The sequence below is a fragment of the Armigeres subalbatus genome, unplaced genomic scaffold (assembly GCF_024139115.2).
Source record: "Armigeres subalbatus isolate Guangzhou_Male unplaced genomic scaffold, GZ_Asu_2 Contig195, whole genome shotgun sequence".
Taxonomy (NCBI): Eukaryota; Metazoa; Arthropoda; class Insecta; order Diptera; family Culicidae; genus Armigeres; species Armigeres subalbatus.
The window spans coordinates 136378-160649 of record NW_026942781.1 but is presented as its reverse complement, the minus strand read 5'-3'; the positions used below and the strand labels follow the sequence as shown (position 1 = coordinate 160649).

The 24272-nt window shown below is 46.9% G+C and overlaps 1 protein-coding gene across 1 annotated transcript; it reads right to left on the bottom strand.

The window, feature by feature from the left end:
• Nucleotides 1-4: 4 nt before the first annotated feature.
• LOC134203547 (twitchin-like) lies at nucleotides 5-16970 on the bottom strand (the record flags this gene model as incomplete). Its single annotated transcript, XM_062678398.1, has 7 exons — nucleotides 16657-16970; nucleotides 15556-16449; nucleotides 14600-15490; nucleotides 11736-14399; nucleotides 11391-11672; nucleotides 11015-11320; nucleotides 5-10956 (listed from the first exon to the last, which is right to left on the bottom strand). Coding segments are annotated over exons 1-7 (16158 nt in total), but the record flags the coding sequence as incomplete, so codon positions are not given.
• Between the last annotated feature and the right edge of the window lie 7302 nt (nucleotides 16971-24272).

Genomic DNA, 24272 nt, shown 5'->3' with positions numbered 1-24272 from the left:
AACACTCGTGAGCGGTCATACGCTTCTCGGTATTCTTTATCAATAAGCGACGGATGAAGTCCTTACATTCCTCTGACACGTCCTTGAACGCGACTTCGTCAAACTCCCATGTTCCCTGTTTGATGTTCTTCAAAGTATCAATGTCAGTCTCACCAGCAAACGGCGATAAACCACTGATCAGCACATATGCCAACACACCAACGGCCCACATGTCCGTGTAGAAACCAACCGGTTCTCGTTCGACAATTTCGGGAGCGGCAAACTCGGCTGTGCCGGTCGAGATCTTGACCATCTCGTTAGGATTCAAACGCGTTGCCAGTCCGAAGTCAATCAATTTCACCTGGTTGCTATTTCTGGTCTGGCACATCACATTCTCCGGCTTGATATCCAGATGTATAATGTTCTTCTCGTGCATGTATTTGACGGCTTCACAGATCTGTTTCATGTACTCGATGATTTCCTGTTCGCACATGCGGTAACCTTCGGTGGTAATTCTCTCGAACAGCTCACCTCCCGACAAGAACTCATAGATCAGAACAAATTCATCGTCGTCTTCAAAAGCATCGTGCAGGTGGATCAACTTACGGTGATGCAACTGGTTCATGATATCAATTTCTTTGCGAATCAAATTGCGTTCCGAATTCTGTGACACTGGAATGAACTTGGCGGCGAAGACATTTCCAGTCTTACGTTCACGGCAACGATGGACCACACCGAATGCACCCGTTCCAATTTCTTCCAGAATCTCATACAGATCGTATACACTCTTGTTCGAGATCTCCACTGGCTTCGGATGGTATTTGCTGTAGATGTCGAACACGTAGGAGTCGTAGTCCGAGATTGGTTCTCGCTTGCCTTGACGCTTCGGTTTGCCGTTTTCGTCCAGTTCGTACTTGACACGCTTGGCAGGCTTGATACCCAGGTCCTTCAGGCTAACCAGTTCAGTCTGATCAGATGGCTCCGATCTTCCGTACACATTCTCAGCAAACGCGCGGAACTCGTACTGATGTCCGGGCGAGAGATGCGGGATGATGAGCTGATTGAAGCGAGTTGTTCCGGCCCGGATCCATGTAGACAGTGGCACTTCTCGTTTCTCCACAATGTAGTTCGTAATGCTTGCGCCTCCGTCCCAAGATGGTGGCAACCAGCTGAGTGTGACATGATCCAATCCAATTTGGTCCACAGTGAGGTTCCTTGGCTTGTCTGGACAATCGCTGATCTGAATCTTGATATCGGCGGTGTCCTGTCCCAGCTCGTTCTCGATTGTGATCGTGTAGGTACCCGAATCCAGCTGCGATCCATCGCGAATGGTCAACACAGTGTGACGTTCACGAGTCTCAATGTGATAGTGGCTGCCAGATTCGATCTGTTCTCCCTTGAGGGTCCAGTGACAACGTGGTTTGGGGAAGCCAGTGAACGGAATCTTGATTTCGATGTTTTCGCCGTTGTCGAAGAAGGCAGTATCGCGGAATCGTGGTGGAACGTTGAGCTTCGGTGGGGATTTGATGATGAGTGAGGCCTTGGTGGACTTGACTCCACCCTTGTTGATCGCACGACAAGTGTACTCATCGGCATCCTCGCCAAATACGTCGTTGATAGCCAGATGGTGCATGTCTCCGTCGCTGTACATGTAGTACCGAGATCCGGAGCATATTTCGCGGGCACCCTTGTGCCATGTGATCTTCGGACGCGGAACTCCGGTGATTTTGCACACAAACTCGACGTTTCTGTTCTGTACGCAGGTCAGTGTGTTCAGTGGCTTGACGACCTCTGGTGGCTTGCATACATCCGGATCTTCGGCCTTCACCAGTTGCGAAGCCTTCGAGAATTCCGAGCAGCCGACTTCGTTCTGAGCGGCAACACGGAACTCGTAGAATCGACCTTCGACAAGATTCGGGCAGTTGATCGTGCAAATAGAGCAGGACACGGTATTGACGCGCTGCCAGGTATCCGTTCCTTGTTCGCGTTTCTCGATCCAGTATCCCAAAATGCGAGTGCCACCATCCGAGAATGGTTTCTCCCATTCCAAATTGACGAAGTCACCTCCAACCTCGTGGATGATTGGAATGCCAGGTGGCGAAGGCAGATCGTATGGTCCGCGTGCCTTGATCGGATCGGATCCTTCCAATGGAGCACCCATTCCGTTCTCGTTAACGGCCGACACACGGAAGAGATATTCCGAGAACTCGATCAATCCCTTGATGATCAACTGTGTTTCCTTAATGTAGTTCGAAACGATTAGCCAGTGCTGCGATTTGATATCGCGACGCTCAACGACGTAATGCGTGATCTTGCGACCTCCATCATACTTCGGAGGCTTCCACGAAACGGTGCACATGTTCTTCGTAACGTGACTGATCAGTAGCGGTCCCGTCGGTGGTCCAGGCAATCCAGTGACATGAACATTTACATTGCACGATACACTTCCACTGTCATTCTTGAAGTTAACCAAATACACTCCCTTATCGGCATCTTCGACATCACGGATGTAAATAACTGCGTAGTCATCGAAGACTGTGTATTTGATGTGTTCGGTTTCGATGAGCTTCTCACGATCCTTGGAAATGTTAACTTCCATTGGTTGGTCTCCGCTGAAGCCAAGCTTAATCTTGGCGTTATCTCCCTTAATCAGGTACACATCCGATGGAATATTGACCAATTTTGGTGGAACTCCAATCTTAACAGCAGCCGTAGTGTGGACCGAACCGACAAAGTTGATAGCCTCGCAAGTGTAATCGCCTTCGTCACGGTATGTAACATTCGAGATGTGCAACGAGAATACACCGTTCTTGCTTTCCAGAGCAAATTGTCCACCGTGCGTAATTTCTCGTCCATTGCGCAACCACCTGCAGGTTGGTTCCGGCTTTCCGTGAGCCTCGCAAGTCAGTTGCACAGATTTTCCAAGCGGTACCAAGCTGAACTTCAACCTCTTGACCCATTCCGGTTTCTCGGTATCCAACTGTTCACCAATGCGAACCGATCGAGTTTCAACTGAAGGTGGTGAAACTCCATAATTGTTGACAGCGTAAACACGGAATTCGTAAACTCCACCCTCAATGAGGTTCGTAACTGTAAGCTCCGTAACAGGAATATTCGACTCGTTACATTTAACCCAGCGTGCTCCTCCAATGTCGCGACGCTCCACATAGTAGCCGGTGATCCTCGAACCACCATCGCTCGCCGGTGGAGTCCAGCTGAGATCGACGAAGCTCTTGCCAACCTTAACGATGGCCGGGGCTCCTGGTGCCGAAGGTGGCGTGACCTTTCCATGAATCTTGAACCGTTTCGACGATGCTGACGGTTTGCTCACACCAGCAGCGTTCTGGGCACGGACACGGAACTCGTATTCTCTGCCCGGCATAAGATTGTACACCTGGTAGCTGGTGTCCTTGATGAGGAAGTTGCACACAATCCAGGTGCTGTCGGTAACGTCGCGGTACTCGAAGCGATAGCCCTGAATACGAGATCCACCATCCATGAGCGGTCGTTCCCAGGTGACGGTAACGTAGCTCGTATCCCAATCGGACACACGTGGTGGATTCGGTGGATCTGGCACCGTGAACGGATACCGAGCAATGATCGGTTCTTCCAAGATAAGTGGATCGCTGATGCCGTACTGATTCTCGGCACGAACCCGGAAGCTGTACTGTTTGTTATTTTCCATACCCATGTTGTCGTAGTGGGTTGATCGGACGAAACTGCTTGCCTTGGTCCAGTATCCCAGTGGTTCGTAACGTTCGACGATGTAGTTCGTAATCGGACTGCCACCATCGTCCAGAGGGACCTTCCAGGACAGCGTACATGACTCGGGAGTAATTTCCGAAACTTCAAGCGGTCCAATCGGAGGTGTTGGTTTGTCAACCACCAACACGCGGCACGAAGCAGTATCCTTGCCAACGCAATTGACCAAATGGATAGTGTAGCTGCCACTGTCCAAGCGTTTCGAGTTGTCGTTCTTGAAGACGGCTTCCGTATCGGTGACTTGCAGTTCGATCCTTTCGTTTCTCGACACCTCGTTGCCATTAACCAACCAGAATGCATCGGGTCGTGGTGAGGCTGAGAACGGAACAATGATCTTGAACGGATCGCGAGCAATGACCAGAATGTCGCGCATTCCAATGTCCGAGGTGATCTTCGGAGCGGAGAAGGCAGCCGTGACCATGATCGGGTCTGACGCAGAACTGAACGGAGACTGTCCTGCCGCATTGACTGCAGCAACGCGGAAGATGTATTCGCGATTCTCGCTGAGTCCCGATACCTTGCACATGAGATCCTTGAGCGTGCCCTGTTGAACCTTGGTCCAGGTGCCTTCGGCAGCCGGTCGCTTCTCGACGATGTAGTGCGTGATCGGTGAGCCTCCGTTGCTGGCTGGTTTGGCCCAAGTAATGGTGACGGAGTCTTCGGTGGTCTCGACACGGGTCGGAGTTCCAGGTTGCGTTGGAACATCGAACGGATGCTTGGCAATGATGGTGTCGGATTGAGCCGGCTCTGACATACCGTACTTGTTTTCGGCGTAGACGCGGAATTCGTACTGCTGGTTGACGCGCAGGTTGCGTATCTTGAGATAGGTGGTCGTACAGTAGCTGCTGACCTTGGTCCAGCTGGAAGCGTTCTTTTCCTTCCGTTCGACGACGTAGTTGGTGACAGGAGAGCCACCATCGTCCAGAGGAGTGTTCCAGCACAATGTCAAATGTTCGCCACCGTACGATTCGACGGCAATGTTTTCCGGTTTGGATGGTTTGTCCAGAACCTTGACGTTGCAAGTTCCGATGTCGTAGCCAGATGGATTCTTGAGCATCAGACGGTACTGCTTAGAATCGGAGCGTTTGCTGTTGGTGACGACCATGATAGCGGCTTCATCGGTAAGTTGTTGATGGACACGAGAATCGGAGTCATCCAGCTGGTCGTCGTTGGCGAACCAAGTGGCGACCGGTTTCGGGAAAGCCGTGTACGGGATATGAATGTTGAAGTCTTCTCCTGCACGGACTGTAATGTCCCGAACGTTGCGCAGGTCCATCATTGGTTTGTTGGGCTGTTCCTGTAGAGTGACCGAGATACTTGGACGCGATGGATCTGACGAACCGATATCGTTGACGGCAATCAATCGGAACTGGTATTCCTTGTTCTCTTCCAAGTTTTCGACGCGGTACGATTGGTCGCTGCACAAATCAGCCAAGCTGTTGGAGTCCTTCCAGTTTTCTTCATCCTTGACACGATACTGGATTAAATAGCCCTTGATCTTTTCCTTGGCATCCTTACGTAGCGTACGCCACGACAGGGTGACATTGTTGCGGGAGATCTTATCGATCGACGGTGGATCGGGTTGATTCGGCCGTTTGCGTTGGTATTGGGCGGTGATTGGATCGGTCGGTTCACTTGGTTTGCTGACTCCAACGTCGTTGACGGACTTCACACGGAATTCGTAGCGGAAGCCTTCCATCAGATCCGGGATGGTATAAGTAGTGTTGACAGTTGGGTAGTTGTTAACCTGCACCCAATCGCCAGTACCACGTTCACGTTTCTCGACGATGTAGCCAACGACAGGGCGAGTTTGCACTCGCGGAGGCTTCCAAGAAATAGTACACGAGCTCGGAGTGTAATCTTCGATCGCTGGTTTATCGACGGCCTGTGGTGGGTCAGGGCTCTTCGGCGAAATGGTTTTGCTTTCGGTTGGATCCGATGCTCCGTAAATGTTCTCGGCACGGACACGGAAGATGTACTCATGGTTCTCGGTCAGATGCTTGATAGTATGCGCACATCGAGGAACAGTACCGTAGACCATCTTCCAGTTATCGGATGGGAATTCTTTGTACTCGATACTGTATCCGGTGATATCCGAGCCACCGTCGTCCTTTGGTGGATCCCAGTTGAGGGTAACGGTGTCTTGGGTGGTTTCCAAGGCGAACACATTTCGTGGTGGTTGTGGACGATCGACGACGATGACTTCAAACTCGCGGGTATCTTCTCCGTATTGGTTCGACGCCTTGATCTTGTAGGTGTCCGAATCCTTGCGTTCACTCTTCTCGACACGGAACACGGTCTGTTCGCTGTTGGTATCGATGGTAGTGCGAGACGTTTCCGGTACTTTAACTCCATTACGGAACCATTCGACAGTCGGAATCGGAGCGCCAACCAACGGAATTGTGATGATGATTGGTTCTCCAGCACGCACCTTGATCGTACGTTTGCCAAAACTGTCAAGATTGAGTTTGGGAGCCTGTTGCATTGGTCTGGCCCAGCACTTGCTTGATGGATCGCTAGGTTGACCCTGTCCAGCAGCATTGACGGCCGAAACACGATAGTCGTACTGATGGCCCTTGATGACTCCTGTATCTGTGAATTCGATGTTCGGAACCGGGTACTTGTTGGCCTGAATCCATCTTCCAGTAGCCGTATCTCGTCGTTCAATGTTGTATCCACTGATTCTTGAACCGCCATCACTGATTGGAGGCTTCCAACTGAGCGTGACAAAGTCATAATTGCTATCTGTGATATCCGGTTTCGTGGGAGGTCCAGGAGCGACGAACTGATCCTTGGCTACAACTGGGTGCTTGCTCATCAAACCATCCGAGCGTCCCTGAAGGTTCTCGGCCATAACACGGAACTCGTACTTGTTGCCCTTGTTGAGGCGAGGCACAACAGTGTGGGTGTACTTTGGACTGACATAGGCCACAGCCGGTACCCATCCTCCTCCATGGGTAAGATCCTTCTTTTCCACCACATATCCAGTGATTTCCGAACCACCATTGTCCTTGGGAGGTTTCCAAGAGATCGTAACACTCTTCTCCGTGATTTCCTCGTAGTTCATAGGACCCTCTGGTGGATCTGGACGGTCCAGCACAGTCAGGCGCAGACTTCCTTCGTCGGTTCCGCTCGAGTTACTGATCTTCAGCTTGTATTCCCCAGAATCGCCGCGATTGCAGTTCACGGTATGCACAATGGTGTGGTGTCCAACGGCGGTCATCGTCGTGCGCTTGTCACTTTCAACAGGCTTTCCGTTCAACGTCCAAACAACTTCCGGTGCCGGTTCTCCCGTGAAGGTCACATCCAAGTGGAAGATTAGACCAGCCTTGACGACCATATCTCGCAGAGGAGTAACGATCTTGGGGGCAATGAAGCGCGATCGCGTAAGCACAGCATCCGAGGCATCCGATGGTTCGGATTCTCCAGCGGCGTTAACAGCAATGACACGGAACTCCCATTCGGTTTCGGTGGCCAGATCTGGAACCTTGAGATTGCGCTGAATTCCGGGCACACGTCCAGCGGTACTCCAGTATGGACTGTCCTTCTCCTTCTTCTGCACAATGTATTCGGTGATTGGAGCACCGCCATCGGACTTGGGTGCATTCCATTCCAAGCTGACCGAATTGGCATCCCAATCGACAACCTGTGGTTTTGGTGGTTGTGATGGCTCTTCGAAGTCATTCTTCGCCACAATTGGATTGGACGAATCCAAAGGTTCCGATTCACCAATTTCGTTCACGGCCTTAACTCTGAACGAGTAACGCTTGTTGTGAATCAATCGAGAAATTTCGTTCACCAGCGAGGTGCTCATACCGGCAGCAGACCAAGTGCCACGGGACATGTCCATCTTTTCGATAACGTAGTGCGTGATTGGGCTGCCACCATCGTCCTTGGGCAGCTTCCATTCCAGATGGCATCCTTCGGTAGTGATGTTGGTAATTCTGAGTGGTCCTTCCGGTGGCGATGGCTTATCCAAAACGGTCACATGTCCTGAAGCCGAGTACTCACCACATTCGTTCTTCACAATCAGCGTGTACATACCGCAGTCTTCACGGATGGAGAATGGAATTTCCAAGGAAACCTCATTGTTGTACGCTTCGCGGATAACTCTCTGCGATTCTGGAATCACGACACCATCGCGCTTCCAAACGGCCGTCACATTCGGTGAGGCTTCAACCGTTACGTTGTAAGCGATCTTCTTACCCACCGGAACGATCAGATCCTTCAGAGCATTCTTATCGAAGTGCGGTGGTACGAAGCGAGACTTGCAGACCACTGGATCCGATGATTCGCTAGGATCGCTGACACCAGCCTTGTTGACCGCGCAAATACGGAACTCGTACTCCTCGTCCTTGACCAAATCGGTAATCTTGGCAGATGGCTTGAACAGCTCAGTGAACTCTCCAGCGAATTTCCAGTCACCATAGCGAGGCTTCTTCTCCACGACGTAGCTTGTGATCGGAGCTCCACCGTCCTTCTTGGGTATGCTCCATTCCAAGCTTACGTAGTTATCGCTCCAATCCACAACCACCGGTTTGCCAGGTTTGTCTGGTTTGGCGTACGGATCCTTGGCTGTGATCGGTTGAGAAGTGGTCAAAGGAATAGATTCACCCTGTTTGTTAACGGCGCGTACACGGAACTGGTACGAGTGACCCTCGATCAAATTGTCCGGACGGATCTTGGTGGAAATCGTTTCTCCAACCGGAATCCAACGCAGTTGATCAGTGTCCAACTTTTCAACGACATAATGCAGAATTTCCGAACCACCATCGTCTTTCGGTGGACGCCACATAAGCGTGACTCCAGTCTTCGACAGGTTTTCGTGACGAATGGGGCCCTCTGGTGGGGCCGGGACGTCCAACACAACCACATTCACATCAGCAATGTCAATACCGTTCTTGTTCTTGGCGGTGAGTGTGTAGACTCCACTGTCGGCTCGCTTGACATCCATAACACGCAGCTTGGTTTTGTAGTCTTCGTAAACGACCTTAATGCGATCCGTGTTGATGATCATATTGTCCTTGTGGGTCCATTCCTTAGCAGGGACTGGTTCACCCTGAACCGGAACATCGAATTCGAACGTGAGTCCCGCTCGGATTTTAACATTGTTAAGAGAGTAACGATCGATCTTCGGCGGTTGGTTCTTGCTGCGGGCGATATGTGAGTCTGTCGGCTTACTTGCTTCTCCTTCTCCAGCACGGTTGATCGCCTTAACACGGAATTGATAGGCGGTTCCTTCGATAAGATCGGGAACCTTTGCCGTGACGGCGTCACCGTCAACTTCAGCGCACTTTTCCCAATCTCCCGAGTACTTGCTCAGCTTCTCAACCACGTAGCCGGTGATCGGAGCTCCTCCGTCGTTTTCCGGTGCCTTCCATTCCAGTTCGACGTAATCCTTGTCGTAGTCCGTGATGACGAGGTCCTCTGGACGCTGTGGAGCACGGAATGGATTCTTTGCGACCACGGCATTGGCCATCGACAGTGGCTCGGATTTGCCCATTTTGTTCTGGGCTCGGACGCGGAACTTGTACGAGTGTCCTTCGATGAGACCGTCGATTTCCGCCTTGCACTTGTTGCTGCCCGAGTCACCAGCGTACACCCAAGTTCCCTTAGCTTCGTCCAGCTTTTCGACGATATAGTTATCGATCGGTAGACCACCGTCGTCCTCCGGAGCACGCCATTCCAGGATTGCTCCATTGGCAGTAATCTCCTGTACCTTGAGTGGTCCTCCTGGTGGGCTCGGAACGTCCAAAACAGTGACGAACACATTGGCCGTATCTTTGCCATTTTCATTTTCAGCCTCAATCGTGTAGGTTCCTGACTCGCCACGTGTGGCCGAACGAATGGTTATCTTGGTGTTGTATTCGTAGTCCTGAATCTTGAAGCGTTCGTTCTGTTTCAATTCGCGTTTGTTTAGCAACCATCTAGTCGTCGGCACAGGCTCTCCAGTAACCTTGACGTCGAACACCACATTATTACCCGCCTTGATACGTACATCGATCAGGTTGGTACGGTCGATCTTCGGTGGTTGATTCTTCGGTTTGCAGATGATTGGCGGAGTGGCGTTGCTTGGATCACCTGGACCAGCTTTGTTGACAGCACGAACACGGAATTCGTATTTCTGTCCTTCCATCAGATCCGGAACATCAGCATTGGTAGCATCGGCAGGAACTTGCATCTTCTTTTCCCACTCTCCGTACTTGTCCTTAACTTCAACGACATAGCCGGTGATCGGAGATCCACCGTCACTGACCGGCGGCAACCAGGCCAGTTTGACAAAGTCTGGACCCCAATCGGTTGCTTTGCAGTTCTGTGGAGGCGATGGTTCGTCGAACGGATTCTTCGCAATGAAGTCTCCAACTTGTTCCAAAGGCTTGGATTCTCCTTCAGCGTTGATTGCACTGACACGGAACTTGTATTTCTTTCCATTTTGCAGTCCACTGATGTCAGCATTGGTTTCTACGCTACGAGCATGTGGAACCCATGCGTTCGCGTCCTCATCGAAACGTTCGATCTGGTAGTATTCAATGTCGCAACCACCATCGTCGCGTGGTCGCTTCCATTTCAACTTGCAGGACTCCTTTGTGACGTCCGATACTTGGAGGGGACCCTCGGGAGTGCCTGGCTTGTCAGTAACAACCACTTGGACACAAACCTGATCGCGTCCGGAAGAATTGGTGGCAGTGATTTCGTAATCTCCAGAATCATTGCGGTTGGCTGGGCGCAGAATAAATTTGGAATTGTAATCCGTATTGAGGATCTCGAGACGTCTATCACTGGAAACGGTTGCTTTGTTGATGCGCCATTCACACTTGGGTGCTGGCTCACCGGACACATGGACGTCAAACTTGAGCATCGATCCAGCGGATATGGAAATATCCCGAATCGTTCTGCGGTCAATCTTCGGTGGAGCGAACCGTGGTTTGGCGATGAACGTGCGACTGGCATCCGATGGATCCGAGTGTCCTGCCTTATTGACTGCAATGACACGGAACTGGTATTCGTTTCCTTCAACCAATCCTCCGACGGTAGCGGTTGGGGTTGAAGAAGTGGTTTCGCAGGCTTTCTCCCAGATTGGGCTGTACTTGTCCTTCTTTTCGATGATATATCCGGTAATCGGACTGCCACCATTGTCTGGTTCTGGCCACTTGAGTACGGCGTGGTTCTCAGACCAATCAACGACCGTCGGAGCGCTGGGCGTATCGGGAACGGCTGCAATGAAATCATATCATCAATATCTCCGCCTTGAAAGCACAAAAATTAAACTTACAGAAGCTATCCTTCGCCAAATAGGTTCCAGCCGACTCCAACGGGTCGGATTCACCTTCGGCGTTGACGGCCTTGACACGGAATTTGTAGCGATGGCCAGGAACCAGACCCTCAACCGGGAACTCAGTGAAAGGCCACTCAACCTTGCCGGCCGTCATCCAGATACCGTTGTCCGGATCGAACTTCTCGATTACGTAGTGATCGATCGGAACACCACCATCGTCCTTCGGTTTCTGCCACTCCAGTCTGCAGCTGTCCTTTGTCATATCCTTAACCTCCAGTGGGCCTTCCGGTGCACTTGGTTTGGCTGCGGAATTTCAATTCACAGAGTTACAATCAATTATTAAACAGCGGAATAGTAAAAAAAAAATACTCACATCTCACAGTCACCGTAATTTCCACTTGATCGGTACCGAACTTATTGGTTGCCTTAATTATGTATTTGCCAGAGTCACGACGATCCGGATTCGAGTTGGCAAACTTGCTGTTGTACGGCACGTTGTCAATGGTACGCGTGGTCGTAACTGTGACCATGCGATCATTGATCGTCCAGTCCACATCTGGTGCGGGCTCACCGGAAATTTTGACATCAAAGCCGAACGGCTCGCCGATAGCCACGCTGAGGTTCTTCAAGTTGCGACGATCGATCTTCGGAGGCACTGTTCAAAAAGATATGAAAAACAATGACAGACTGTTCTAAGAGTCCGAACCATAATACTTACGCTTCCTTGGTTTGGCAGTGATCGGTTTGCTGTGGTCGCTCCAAACGCCGGGACCAGCCTCATTGACGGCGCGAACCTTGAACTCGTACACCTCGCCTTCGTTCAGCTCCGTAACCTTGGCTTCGCACTTGTTGCCAATGACTTCGGCAGCCCTAATCCACTTGATGGTTCCGTGCTCGCGTTTCTCCACGATGTATTTGGTGATCGGAGAGCCACCATCGCATACCGGCGGAGTCCAGCGGAGTTCGATAAAGTTGCGGTCCCAATCGTAGGCTTCCGGTGTGCCTGGTTTTCCAGGTTCGTCGAAGGGATTCTTGGCCACCATGAACTGTTCCGTGGACAGTGGCTCCGAGACGCCTTCATCGTTAACGGCGGACACTCGGAACAAGTATTCTTGTCCTGGTTCCAGGTTGGTGACGTCCATATGAGTGTCGGGAGTGCGTCCGACAGGAACCCATCGTCCGGTTTCCTTATCGAACTTCTCCACGTTGTAGTGATCGATTGGCACTCCGCCGTCGTCTAGTGGTGGGTTCCATTTGAGCGAACAGCCTTCCTTGTGAACGTTGGAAACCTTGAGAGGTCCTTCGGGAGCGGTTGGTTTGTCCAACACAGTAACGGTGAACTGATGCTCGTCGAAGCCGGATGAGTTCTCAGCCTTGATCTCGTAGGTGCCGTTGTGTGCACGAGTTACGGCTCCGATCGTCAGCTTGGCGCGGTAGTCTTCAAATTCAACCCGGACTTCAGCGTTGTCCTTCTCGACACGAGCCTTGTTCAGCAACCAGTACTTGGTCGGGGCTGGTTCACCACTAATCTTACAATCAAGACGCAGTGATTGACCTCCCTTCAGTGTCATGTTCTTGAGCGTAGAACGATCGATTCTTGGTGGAGCAAAGCGATCCTTCACCAGAACTGGATCCGACAAAGGTGAGTACGGACTTTGTCCGCCTTTGTTGACGGCCTTCACACGGAACTGATAAGTGGTGCCTTCAAACAGATCCTGAACCTTGGCCTTGGCGACTGGTCCATCGGTTTCCATGGCCTTCTGCCATTTGGTACTGTTAACGTCCTTCTTCTCGATAATGTACTTTGTGATGGGAGCACCTCCATCGCTTTCTGGTTCAGCCCATTCCAGAAGGACGTGCTTTCTTGACCAATCGGTGGCCTTTGGTTTTCCAGGGGCGCTTGGTGGGTCATACGGATTCTTAGCACGGGTGCTGGTATCGGTTTCCAATGGTTCGGATTCACCCTCGCTGTTGACAGCCTTCACGCGGAACATGTAGTCCTTGCCTTCTTGCAGTCCGCTAACATCTGCCTCAGGGAATCGAGACTCACAAACCTGGATCCACCGGCCACTGTCGACATCCATGCGTTCGACGATGTAGGCCTGGATTGGCTCACCGCCATCATCTTCAGGTGGCAGCCAAGACAGTTTGCAGGTCTCTGCCGTGACATCCGACACCTTCAGTGGGCCCGTACACTTCGAAGGTTTTGCCAGCACCACCAATTCCATCTCAACAGTGTCTGTGCCATTTTTGTTCTTAGCAGTAACTTTATAAATGCCTGAATCGGAACGTTTCAAGTTTCTAATAATCAAGTTAGTCTTGTAGTCTTCGTTATCTAGCCGGATGCGTTCTTCCTCCTTTCCGGTGATGGGCTTGCCCTTGAGCTCCCACGTGATCGTTGGTGCTGGTTCACCAGTGACGTCCGCTTCCACGTTCAGAAGCTGGCCGCTGCGGAGGAGCTTCTTGTCCAGATTCTTGCGATCGATTCTTGGAGCCAAGTTGCGCGGCTTAGCAACCACGCTATCGGAGATATCGCTCGGTTCTGAGGGTCCAGCTTTGTTGACTGCAACCACCCGGAACTCGTACTCGTGGCCCTCTTCAACATCTTCAACAGTGCCACGAGTTCGATCACCGCTAACGGTAGCTGCGTCCTGCCACTTACGGCTCGACTTGTCACGCTTTTGGATGATGTACTCCGTGATCGGAGCGCCACCATCTGACTTCGGTTTGGTCCACTCCAAATCGACAAAGTCTTTACCCCAGTCAGTAGGCGTAGGACGGCCCGGCTTACTTGGCTCGCTGAATGGATCCTTGGCAATCACCACGGTCTCCATCTCCAGAGGCTCACTGTCACCTTCTTTGTTGAACGCTTTAACCCGGAACTTGTACTGCTTGCCTTCCTGCAAGCCGGAAATGTTTGCCTCCGGGGTACTGCTCTGGCCACAAGGAATCCATTGTCCCGTCAGTGGGTCCAGCTTCTCGATTTCGTAGCCCTCGATCGGCATACCACCGTCGTCCAGTGGAGGCTTCCACTTGAGCTTGCAGCCATGCTTGTGAACGTCCGTGGCTTCCAGTGGCCCTTCGGGTGTTCCCGGTTTGCTAAGAATTGTAATCTCCACTTCAGCACGGTCCTCACCCTGCGAGTTGGTGGCCACTATCGTATACTTGCCAGTCAGATTTCGGCGACCGCGTACAATGAAAAATTTGGTATTGTAATCGATGTTGTCGATCTTGTAATCCGCATCGGTGACGACTTCCTTGTCTCCGTGGAACCATTTGACGGTCGGGGCAGGCTCACCCTCGATGTCGATGTCGAACTGTACCGACAATCCAGCCTTGACGGTGATTGGCGTGAGGTTCGTACGATCGATGCGTGGGCGCACTAAACAATAAAAGAGAAATTAGAATACAAATATGTCGATCCAACGCAATCGGTTGAAGGTTACACCAGAACCGATTGGTTCGAACCACACAAACAAAGATCTAAGTCTAACGAGTTCAGTAAATAGTAGACTGATATTAATATCTCTTTATTGAAAAATATAAAAAGTAAAAAGAAATTGTATTCAGATTTATACTCACGGTAACGGTGCTTTACAGTATGGAAACCAGTTGGATCAGACGCCTCACCAGTACCAGCCTTATTGATGGCACTGACGCGGAACTGATAAGTACGCTTCTCCGGCAGATCAGTAACCTTGGCTTGACACTCCGGACTGTAAGTCGTCAGAGCCGGCTCCCATTTGGTATCACCACGCTCCTTCTTCTCAATGAAGTATCCACTGATGGGAGCACCGCCATCCGAGATAGGGCGTTTCCATTGAAGCACAACACTGGAGTTATCCCAATCGTTGATAACCACATCGGTGGGAGCTTTCGGCTTATCGAACGGATTCTTCGCCACCGTGTATTCCTCAGTTTCCAGCGGCTCGGATTCGCCTTCATCGTTGATGGCCTTGACGCGGAACTTGTAGTGCTGTCCTTCCTGCAGTCCGGTCACATCAAACTCTTCGGCATCTCCCGGAGCCTTTCCGATCGGGACCCAGCGACCAACCTTTTGATCGAACTTCTCCAACTGATACGCGGTGATTGGTTTGCCACCGTCGTCGTCCGGTTTCTTCCACTTGAGTTTGCATCCGTCCTTGGTGACGTTCTTCACCTCCAGAGGTCCCTTCGGTCTACCCGGACTGGAAAGTACTGTGATTTCGACCTTCTCCTTGTCCATACCGTGCTCGTTCTTCGCGATGATCTCGTACACGCCACTATGCTTACGCATGCTGTCCTTGATGGTGAACTTGGTGTTGTAGTCCTTGTTGATGATTTCGTAATGGTCGTCACCAAGGATTGGCTTCTCCTTGAGCACCCAAGTGATCTCAGGCTCTGGCTCACCTTTCACATTGACGTCGTAGTGAACCATCTTGCCTCCACGGACCACAATCGGTTTCAAGTTTGTGCGATCGATACGTGGTTTCACTAGTGATGAAAATTAGTGTGATGAAAACCTTCCGAGGACACCTGTAAATAAAATAAATACTTACACGAACGGTGCTTGACCTTGTGGGTGGCCGTTGGATCCGATTCGGGAGAACGTCCAGCCTTGTTGACCGCAACGATACGGAACTGGAGCTCGGTGTTCTCCTTCAAATCCTCAACCGTAGCCGTTGTCTCATGTCCGGGAACTTCCTTGACATCCTCCCAATCCTTGAAGCGTTCCTTCTTCTGAACGATGTATTGAACAATTGGAGCACCACCATCGGACTTCGGAGGTGCCCACTTCAGCTTCACGGATTTGTTATCGAAGTCCACAATCTCCGGTTGACCCGGTTTCCATGGTTCGTCGAATGGATTCTTGGCAACGACCTCGTCCGATTCCAGTGGTTCGGATTCACCTTCGTCGTTCACACCGAACACACGGAACTTGTACGTGGCTCCCTCATCCAGACCGGTAATATCGGCTTCGAGAATTTCCGGTCCACCCTTGACCGTACCGCAGCGCACCCACTTGCCATTGCGGTTCTTCAACTTCTCGATCTTGTACTCCTTGATTGGGCAACCACCGTCGTCCAGCGGTTTCTTCCATTTCAGCTTCAGACCCTTCTTGGTAACGTTGGAAATCTCGAGCTTGCCCTGGCACTTGCCAGGAGCACCCAAGACCACCAGCTCTATCTCTACCTCATCCTTACCGGAGGCGTTCTGAGCCAAAACTTTGTACTTGCCAGTGTCGGCACGCTTTGCTTCCTTGATCGAGAACTTGGTGTGGTAGTTGGCCGACTCCACCTTGATGTTCTCGCTCACAGTAAGCGGAATGTTATCACGCCAGCTCCAGATGATCTCCGGTTCGGGCTCACCCTTGACGTCTGCCTCCCAGCTCATAGACTTGCCCGCCTTGATGGTGAGGTTCTTCAGGTTGGTTCGATCGATGCGAGGTTTCACTGTGGAACAAGTCAACGATTTAGAATACGGCACCACCCATTTCACGACACTCTTTCGCGGCAAAACTTTAGAACCGTTTTGTTTATTCCATCAATGCTACTTACGTGGATTCGTTTATCAAAGCAAAACCCGATTGACTGATATTGACAGCTTAATACTAAAGGTACAAATTGGACAGTTCGACACAAAATTCCCCCCTGACTTACGGTTCTTGTGTTTGACGGTGTGGTTCTCGCTTGGCTCGGAAGGCTTGGAAGTGCCACCCTTGTTGACCGCGCGGACACGGAACTGGTAGACCACCTTCTCCTTCAGGCCGTGAACCTTGAAGACGGTGTCGGGAGTAGAGGTTTTCGCACACTCGCCCCAGTCCGTCATGAACTTGTTCTTGCACTCGATAATGTAGTGCGTGATGGGCCGTCCGCCGTCCTTCTCCGGAGCCGCCCACTTGAGTTCGACAAAGTCCACGCCGTAGTCATCGACGGCCGGTTTGCCTGGTGCTTCTGGAGGATCTGTTTACGTTTCGTTCAGGGGTTAGAAGAAAGGGTTAACAGTAAAGCATTCGATTCTATTGATCATAGACAGTTGTGTAACAAGTTGAAGTATAATTTACTTAGATCATTTCCATAAAATTAATTAAGTCGTATCTATCCGACCGAATGCAATAGTTGATTTCAACAACCAACAATCCGAACTGATTCCTGTCCCATGGGTGCCAAGGTTCAATTCTTGGACCGTTACTTTTCTCGATGTACATCAATGATCTACCTTTAAATCTGTCATTGTAGATTTCATCTAGCAGACGATCGTCAATTATACATATCAGGAGTGCCTGATACAATATCTGAAATGGTAAATCGAATTAATTCTGACATTCAGAGTATCTTGCTAGGTGCGAGAATAACGGACTGATACTCAACGGAGAAAATCTTCAAACGATTATTTTTCACACTAAACGTGCGTTCTTGTAATGTGCCATCAATAAGAGGGTAACGATATCATTGAATATTCTAATGTAGTCAGAAATCTTGGGTTAATGATGGATTAACTTAAATGGAATCCCAGGTTAATGCCGTTTGCAGTAAAATTTATAAGCCTTACATTCGCTTGTCTTACTGAGACATTGTACTCCCCAACATATCGGTTAATTGGTTAGGTCTCTCTTAGTTCCATTGTTTGATTATGGAGATATTTTGTTTGGCCTTGTAATCAGACAAATTCAAGAAAACATCAGATGTTCAATGCAGTCACCAGATATGCATTTAATCTGAAAAAGTTCGACCATATATCTAATTATAAAAAGGCAATACTTGATGTGATTTTACAAGTCATTTAAAGCTTAGAATCTGTATCCAAACATTCAAAATTATAAGATCCTAAAATTTACCTTGGAGATTTCTTCAGACATGCGCTCTTCAAGAAGTTCATTACTCATCGTCTTAGATGCCTTTCAAATAGTTTAAAAATCTTATCGTTTACGAGCCATACAAATTTGAAATGATCTACCTCGAAATCAAAGGAGTGAAAGTGTCTACTTTTAAAAGAAATTTGAATAATTTATTTACTGTATAGTCATTGGTTTAGATGTTGCATAGTAGCAAAAAGCTTTGAAAATCAGTAGGTGATTATTTGTGTACTATATGAGTTTGTTAATAAATAATAATTAAAAATAAATTAATTAAATTAAACTTTGAATTTTGATTTGACACCAGTACCTTCAGATAAGACGTTGTCCAACGTCAAAAGCCGCCGAACTAAAGTGGCCTGAGCTACACGCAAATAGTTTTGAATGTTCAAGACGTGTAAAATTGCAGCTAACCATCAAACGAATTAACATTCAACATTCAATTAAATTTAACTGAATTTATCAGCAAGCACCGTTTAACTTTATTTCGATTTAACTGAATAGTAAGATCGATTGAATATTCACAGCATATTTTTACGATTGAAATCACAACATATGTTCACGTATCAGACCAGATGCGATAAAAGGGCTTCACTATTCTGAAGCACAACATTTTCGACGAGAAAATTACAAAAACTTTGCAAACAGTGAGCTTGACTTGCAGTTAGTGGCATAGGTATTGTTACAAAAATCGAAGAAGAAGAAACGAACCCAAAACATCGGACACAAAAGAAACAGGAAACGATTGATCCCTCATCCATCAGAGTAAACTGGCAACGGAAGTGATTGAGGAGTTAAATCGAGGTAGAACGGGTCACTGTCAATAACTTCGGAAATCAGGGTAGATATGTTTTTGAATGATATTGTTATCAACTATCATTGATTTATGACATATCTAGTTGGGAAGCTCAAAAACATTTTATTATGCTCGTCTATTCAGCATTTATTGATGTCTAATTGCGTATTGCATCTGTTCAAACTCAGAATTTGTGATGAACTGAAACAAAATAAGATATTCCAGTTATTTCGCGAATGTTTACATACTTGTAAAAGTGTAAACATCAACACTTGAAATTGAAATCAAATTATGAATTATCTCCAAAATAAGATAGATATTGCTCAGATACTGTTTTATGTAAGAACAAAAAGCACTAATTGGATGCATGCACTTTCTTTCTTATAGCTTATAGACGCAGACCGCGCCCTGCAACTGATAAAACACAAATATTTTCACCGTAAGTCGCAAATGAATTAATCCAATCGCGTCAATCAGCTCACCGGCGTTTTTCGTAATTTATGGGACTTCGCCTCACCTATAACCAAACCCAGCCCATTCCTGATTCTAGAGTCCTTCTATCGCCAGGTGTACATCTCTTAAAATCGACATTGACTGAGCAGGATGCACAAGTGACTGAGGACCACTTTGCGTTTTAAATACTTCAAATAGTGCAGAAAACTCAAATTAATTTATCATTTTGAATGTATCCAAAATTACATCACCAATTATTTGAAATGATTAATTCAATAATATGAACAATTGTATACCGATTCACTCGCCAGCTATCTTTTCACTTGTTGTAGTCAGAATAATTAAAAATTGATATCAAAGTAACCAACCTTCTTACATTTTTCTCCTTAATATACAATGTGTAGAAAATTTCCCTCACCTTTGATAAACAAATTTTATGAATCTTCAAGAAGTTTTATTTTTGAAGCGATAATTAGGAAAATTGGTCTAATATGAAAATGTTTTGTTGATTACTTTGTAAATACGTTGTTGAATAATGAACAATAATCATTTTCTCAAGAATTTCCGCATGTGGAAAACAAAAAGTGTTACTTTGCACGTCAAATAATCAGAGCGTAATGAATAAGCTCAATGAATGTTAAATGTAAAAACTTGACTTTATGATTAAAGATTGCGATTATTGATTATTCATATTGTTGGTCAATATTAATGATTATGGTAACACTAATTACATTTTCCAATGATTAACATGTGATTGATGATAAAACATTTGAAGAATATTAATGATTACGATTGATTTAAGTTGAATAATATGTGTATGATAATGATTAAGATCGATTATATTTGTTATGATAAAAATAGATGACTGTTTGTAATCAAATTCTAGTATTTTCTTAAAATTATTAGTATGAATAAAGATTACTGTTTACAATTGTCACTTGTGATACGTACAAATGTTACATTGTACTGTAACTTAATTGCTTATGACGACACTTCATAAGTGCAAATAATGTTACCAAAGTTTGTTAAATTTTTTCTTTCACTTTTAAGAATTTGCTTCTCTCATATGGGCATGCTTGTACCAAGTATTTTAATTTTTGAATACATCGCTCAAAAACGTAATATTTTCGCCCGTGAAATTGATATTCCACGACCTAGCACCCAAAGCAGTTTGGCAACGCTGGGCTAGAAAAGCAAATCTGCTACATCGTAACCAATGACGACAGCGTCGCGTCTTTGATGTCTTTCCGATTCGCGCATCTTCGGCCGCACAGTTTGCCGAAGCCGAAGTTCCAAAACGATGGGCTGAGAGTAGCTCCCGATTGGTGCCGAATATCACCGCCCACGACGACTCAGATTGGTGGGCGAAAGATTGAGGCGACCTCCCTTTCCACGGAGGGAATGCGCGAGGTGAAAACCCTTCCGGGGAGGCGATGGTCACTCACTTACGAGCGAGCCCGAGAAACACCTTAGTGCAACCCGATATCGAATGGTCTGCTGCGCGGGTATCACGACTCGAGCAGGTGAACCGGAGAAACGTAAGCCATCTGGCGCCACGGAATCGAGATCCATGCAGCGAGTGTCTGTTTACAGTCATTGTGTAGGCTGCGCTATCAGTGTCAATCAAGGGTGATCAATGGTTTTGGAAACGTGGATGTATAGATACGAAGAAATGGTTTGTTCTTTTCCATAGCAAGCTCGCCGGCTGGAACAAAACCATGCTGAAGTGACTGATTGGGCGATACAGTCTGTCTCGATTTCCGGGATGGAACAAAACAAAGCAACATTTATGACGATACGAAGAATCGATAATGGAACAGCACCATGAATCACGGTCAAGGAATGCGATAATAATTAATCGCTTTATTCTGTTTACATATTTGTCAAGTAAGATGGAAAATTTTATTGATGCCTCATCACCACAAGAATCTTTGTTGTATTTCATTGACTTTTCCAATGGAACAGTTCCTACATAACAAAGTGATTCCTTGTAGAGTAAAATTCATTTAACAAAAAAATCATCTGAGGCTCTAAAATGTGTTACCCTGATGATATGAAAAAAACCTCGAGTATTCAAATAGTATGGAGAAAAGTAGGGAAAGGTATAATTTGCTAGCATAGGATTTCCTGAACTGGTACAACTTGAATTGTGGAAGCTCTAGCTGGAATCAATCGTCCGATATTAACATTCACAATCCTATATGAACATCCTCGGTTGGGTGGAATGAGTCGAGATTCAGCACCATCCTCAGTTCCGTTCTGTTTGATTTGAAGCGTCATCCGTCGCAGTCGTACTAAGCAGGAAAGCGTAGACCATCGCTGGTTAAAACCGTTTTGTTAGGAGAGCTTCGATTTTTGATAGAATGTTTGTCGTGTTCGTTGATCGAGTCGTTGGACAAACCAAGTTCCAACTTGTCGATTTTATTGGGGTTGCAATCAATGTTTACAAACAGGTTTGACTGTGTGTAGGCTGCATAACATCAAGCGAGGTACTGGAAATCGGCTGACCATGAAACGTATTGCCCACAAATTTCTGCGAGGTAGATTAAGAGAGCTTCCCAGCAAAAAGGAAACGCTGAAGCAGAAGTGTGGCTGAAAACGGCTTTTGGGACTTCAAAAGAACAGCTTTCGGTTGTTCGATAAGTGACATTAACTTCATTTGATATGAACCGTTTACAAAAAAGAACGACTACATTTTCTCCTGCCAGATAGAGTCACAGACTTTCTCACTTCCAGAAGAACCATAGCAAAATATTTCCTCGTGTGGTTGGTTTCAACTCTTCTGCTAACTGAACCACTTGATGAATGTTCTTAATTGACCTGCACTAATGGAATGATTCGAACGTTTTTTAAGATGCGTCTGATGCTTGCTGGCCTCCAGTTAATTGTGGTTTAGCTTTGGAGGTTGGCTTCAGGACAGTCCTACTCGAAACTGTACATGTGACTCTTCCTATCACAGACTGTTTAGCACAATCACTTCCGAATTAGGTCGCGATCAGACGACTTTTTCGATATAAGTTTTGTAATGGTTCTGGCAACTTCCTTTGGGAATCAGCTATAGATGACCATTGGTCAGAAAGACAATCTTAATATGATTGAGTTGCTCACCACTGTATGTATTACAATTTAATTTTACTTAGATGAATAAATAGAAAGGAAGATGGCAATTTGGCCGAAGTTCATTCCGACAGAAGTCGTTTGGCTGAACGCCACTAGACAGAAAGATATTTGCAGAATATGCCATTATATCCATCCGAAAGACAATTAACCGAAAAAGCTGTCTGATCGAAGAAGTCATATGGCGGAACATTTCGTTTGGTGTAATGGATCATCAAAGAAAATGCCTCACCGAACCGAAATACCGTTTGGCAAAACGAATTATCTGGACGAACATAACGTTCGGCTTAAAATAAGTTTGGCCAAATGTTATTTACAACGGGTCATATACGGGCAGCATGTTTTGGTCGATCTGGTGAAAATGTAGAAAATGTTGTTTGGCCGAACAGATCATTAGTCCAAAAATATGGTTATGCTGAATGAATTATTTGATGAAAAATGTCTATCGCCAAAAGGTCATACGACTGAAAATCATTTGTCAAAAGTAAGAATTATGTGTCGAAGCACGAGTATTGACGACATGCCACTCCACTTTTCTAACTCAATAACTTACGTGCTCAATAGTCAACTACCGATTTTACATTATGTTCAGTTGAATTAACGTTTGGCTATCAAAACGGTTATCAGACGAACTGACTGCGGACCAATAGAGTTGTTTGCAGAAAGGGCCATTTGGCCGAAAATGTCGTTTGACCGAGCAGGCCATTGCCGAAAATACAGTTGATCAATATGATCGTTTGGCAACGACACGCTGGAGAATCTCATTTACGAATAAGAGATGTCGTTTGCTTAACGGGTCATATTGCCGAAAATGCCGTTTAGCCGAACAACAGGGAAATGTGGAACACGTGGCGCATCATCATTTCTCACTTCGTCGTACAGAGAATTGAAAAATGAGATCTCTCGTTATTTCACTGTCATTCCTCACTAAAGGTCTATGTAAAAGTGAGAAAAGGAAGTCAGAAAGGACAAATTAGTGACGTTTATTATTCAGACGTTTCTCAGTCAGAAGTGCGAAATTAGTGAGGTTCCATTTCACTTTTCATATGCCATTTATTTATTCTCTATTCTCACTTCTAACTGTGATAAGTGAGACGTCTCACTTCTCGCTACTCATTTCTCATATCTCATTTCTCATATCTCATTTCTCACTTCACACTTCGTATTTCATTTTTTAACATTAAGCAGAGAGGAGTGAAAAATGAGATTGAAAAGTAAGACATTCTATTTCCATTTCTCACTTTTTAATTCGGTATTTCACTTCGTTCGTACGAACGCTAAATGGTGAAGACTGAGTATTGGCAACTTAATTTCGCTTTTCACTTTCAAATTCCTACTATCATTCATAATTATCAATCACTTCACATTTTTCATATTCACTATCGTTCGGTCATATGACGGTTCCATCACAAATGCTTGAATTCCATTGCACGCAAAAATGAATCACTCAAATCGAGTCGAACTGACTCTTTCATTGTCCACAATTAGCACATGACACAACGGTTCCTTCTTTATGGCATGCATGTCTGGAAATGCAAAAGAGTGTAATGCCTCGTATCCACAATTCTGTACTAAGATTCACCACTAAGCAACTACTTTGAATAGCACTGACGGAATTGTGGCAGATATAGAAGCATTGACCTGGTCAGGTTCTACTTAAATTGTACTTGAACTGCCAATAAAAAAATGGCCTTTTTTTGCCATGCTTTCGAGCGCAGACACTGAATCACACGAACTACGATTAAAAAGGAAAAAAAGGAGGAAGAAATAAGAAGGAAGAACAAGAAGGAAAAATACAGGAAGATGAAAGAAAGAAGAAGGAGAAAGGAAGAAGGAGAAAGGAAGAAAGAAGGAAGACGAAAGAAGGAATAAGGGAAAAAAGAAATAAAAAAGGCAGAAGAAAAGAAAGGAAGAAGCAGACGAGAGAAATAAGGAAGAAACGGAAGAAGAAAGTGAATCAGAAACAAAAAAGAACAAAACGAAGCAAGAAGAAAACAGAAAAAAGAACAAGGAAGAAGAAAGGAGGTAGGAAGGAAGTTGAGGTGGAAGAAGAA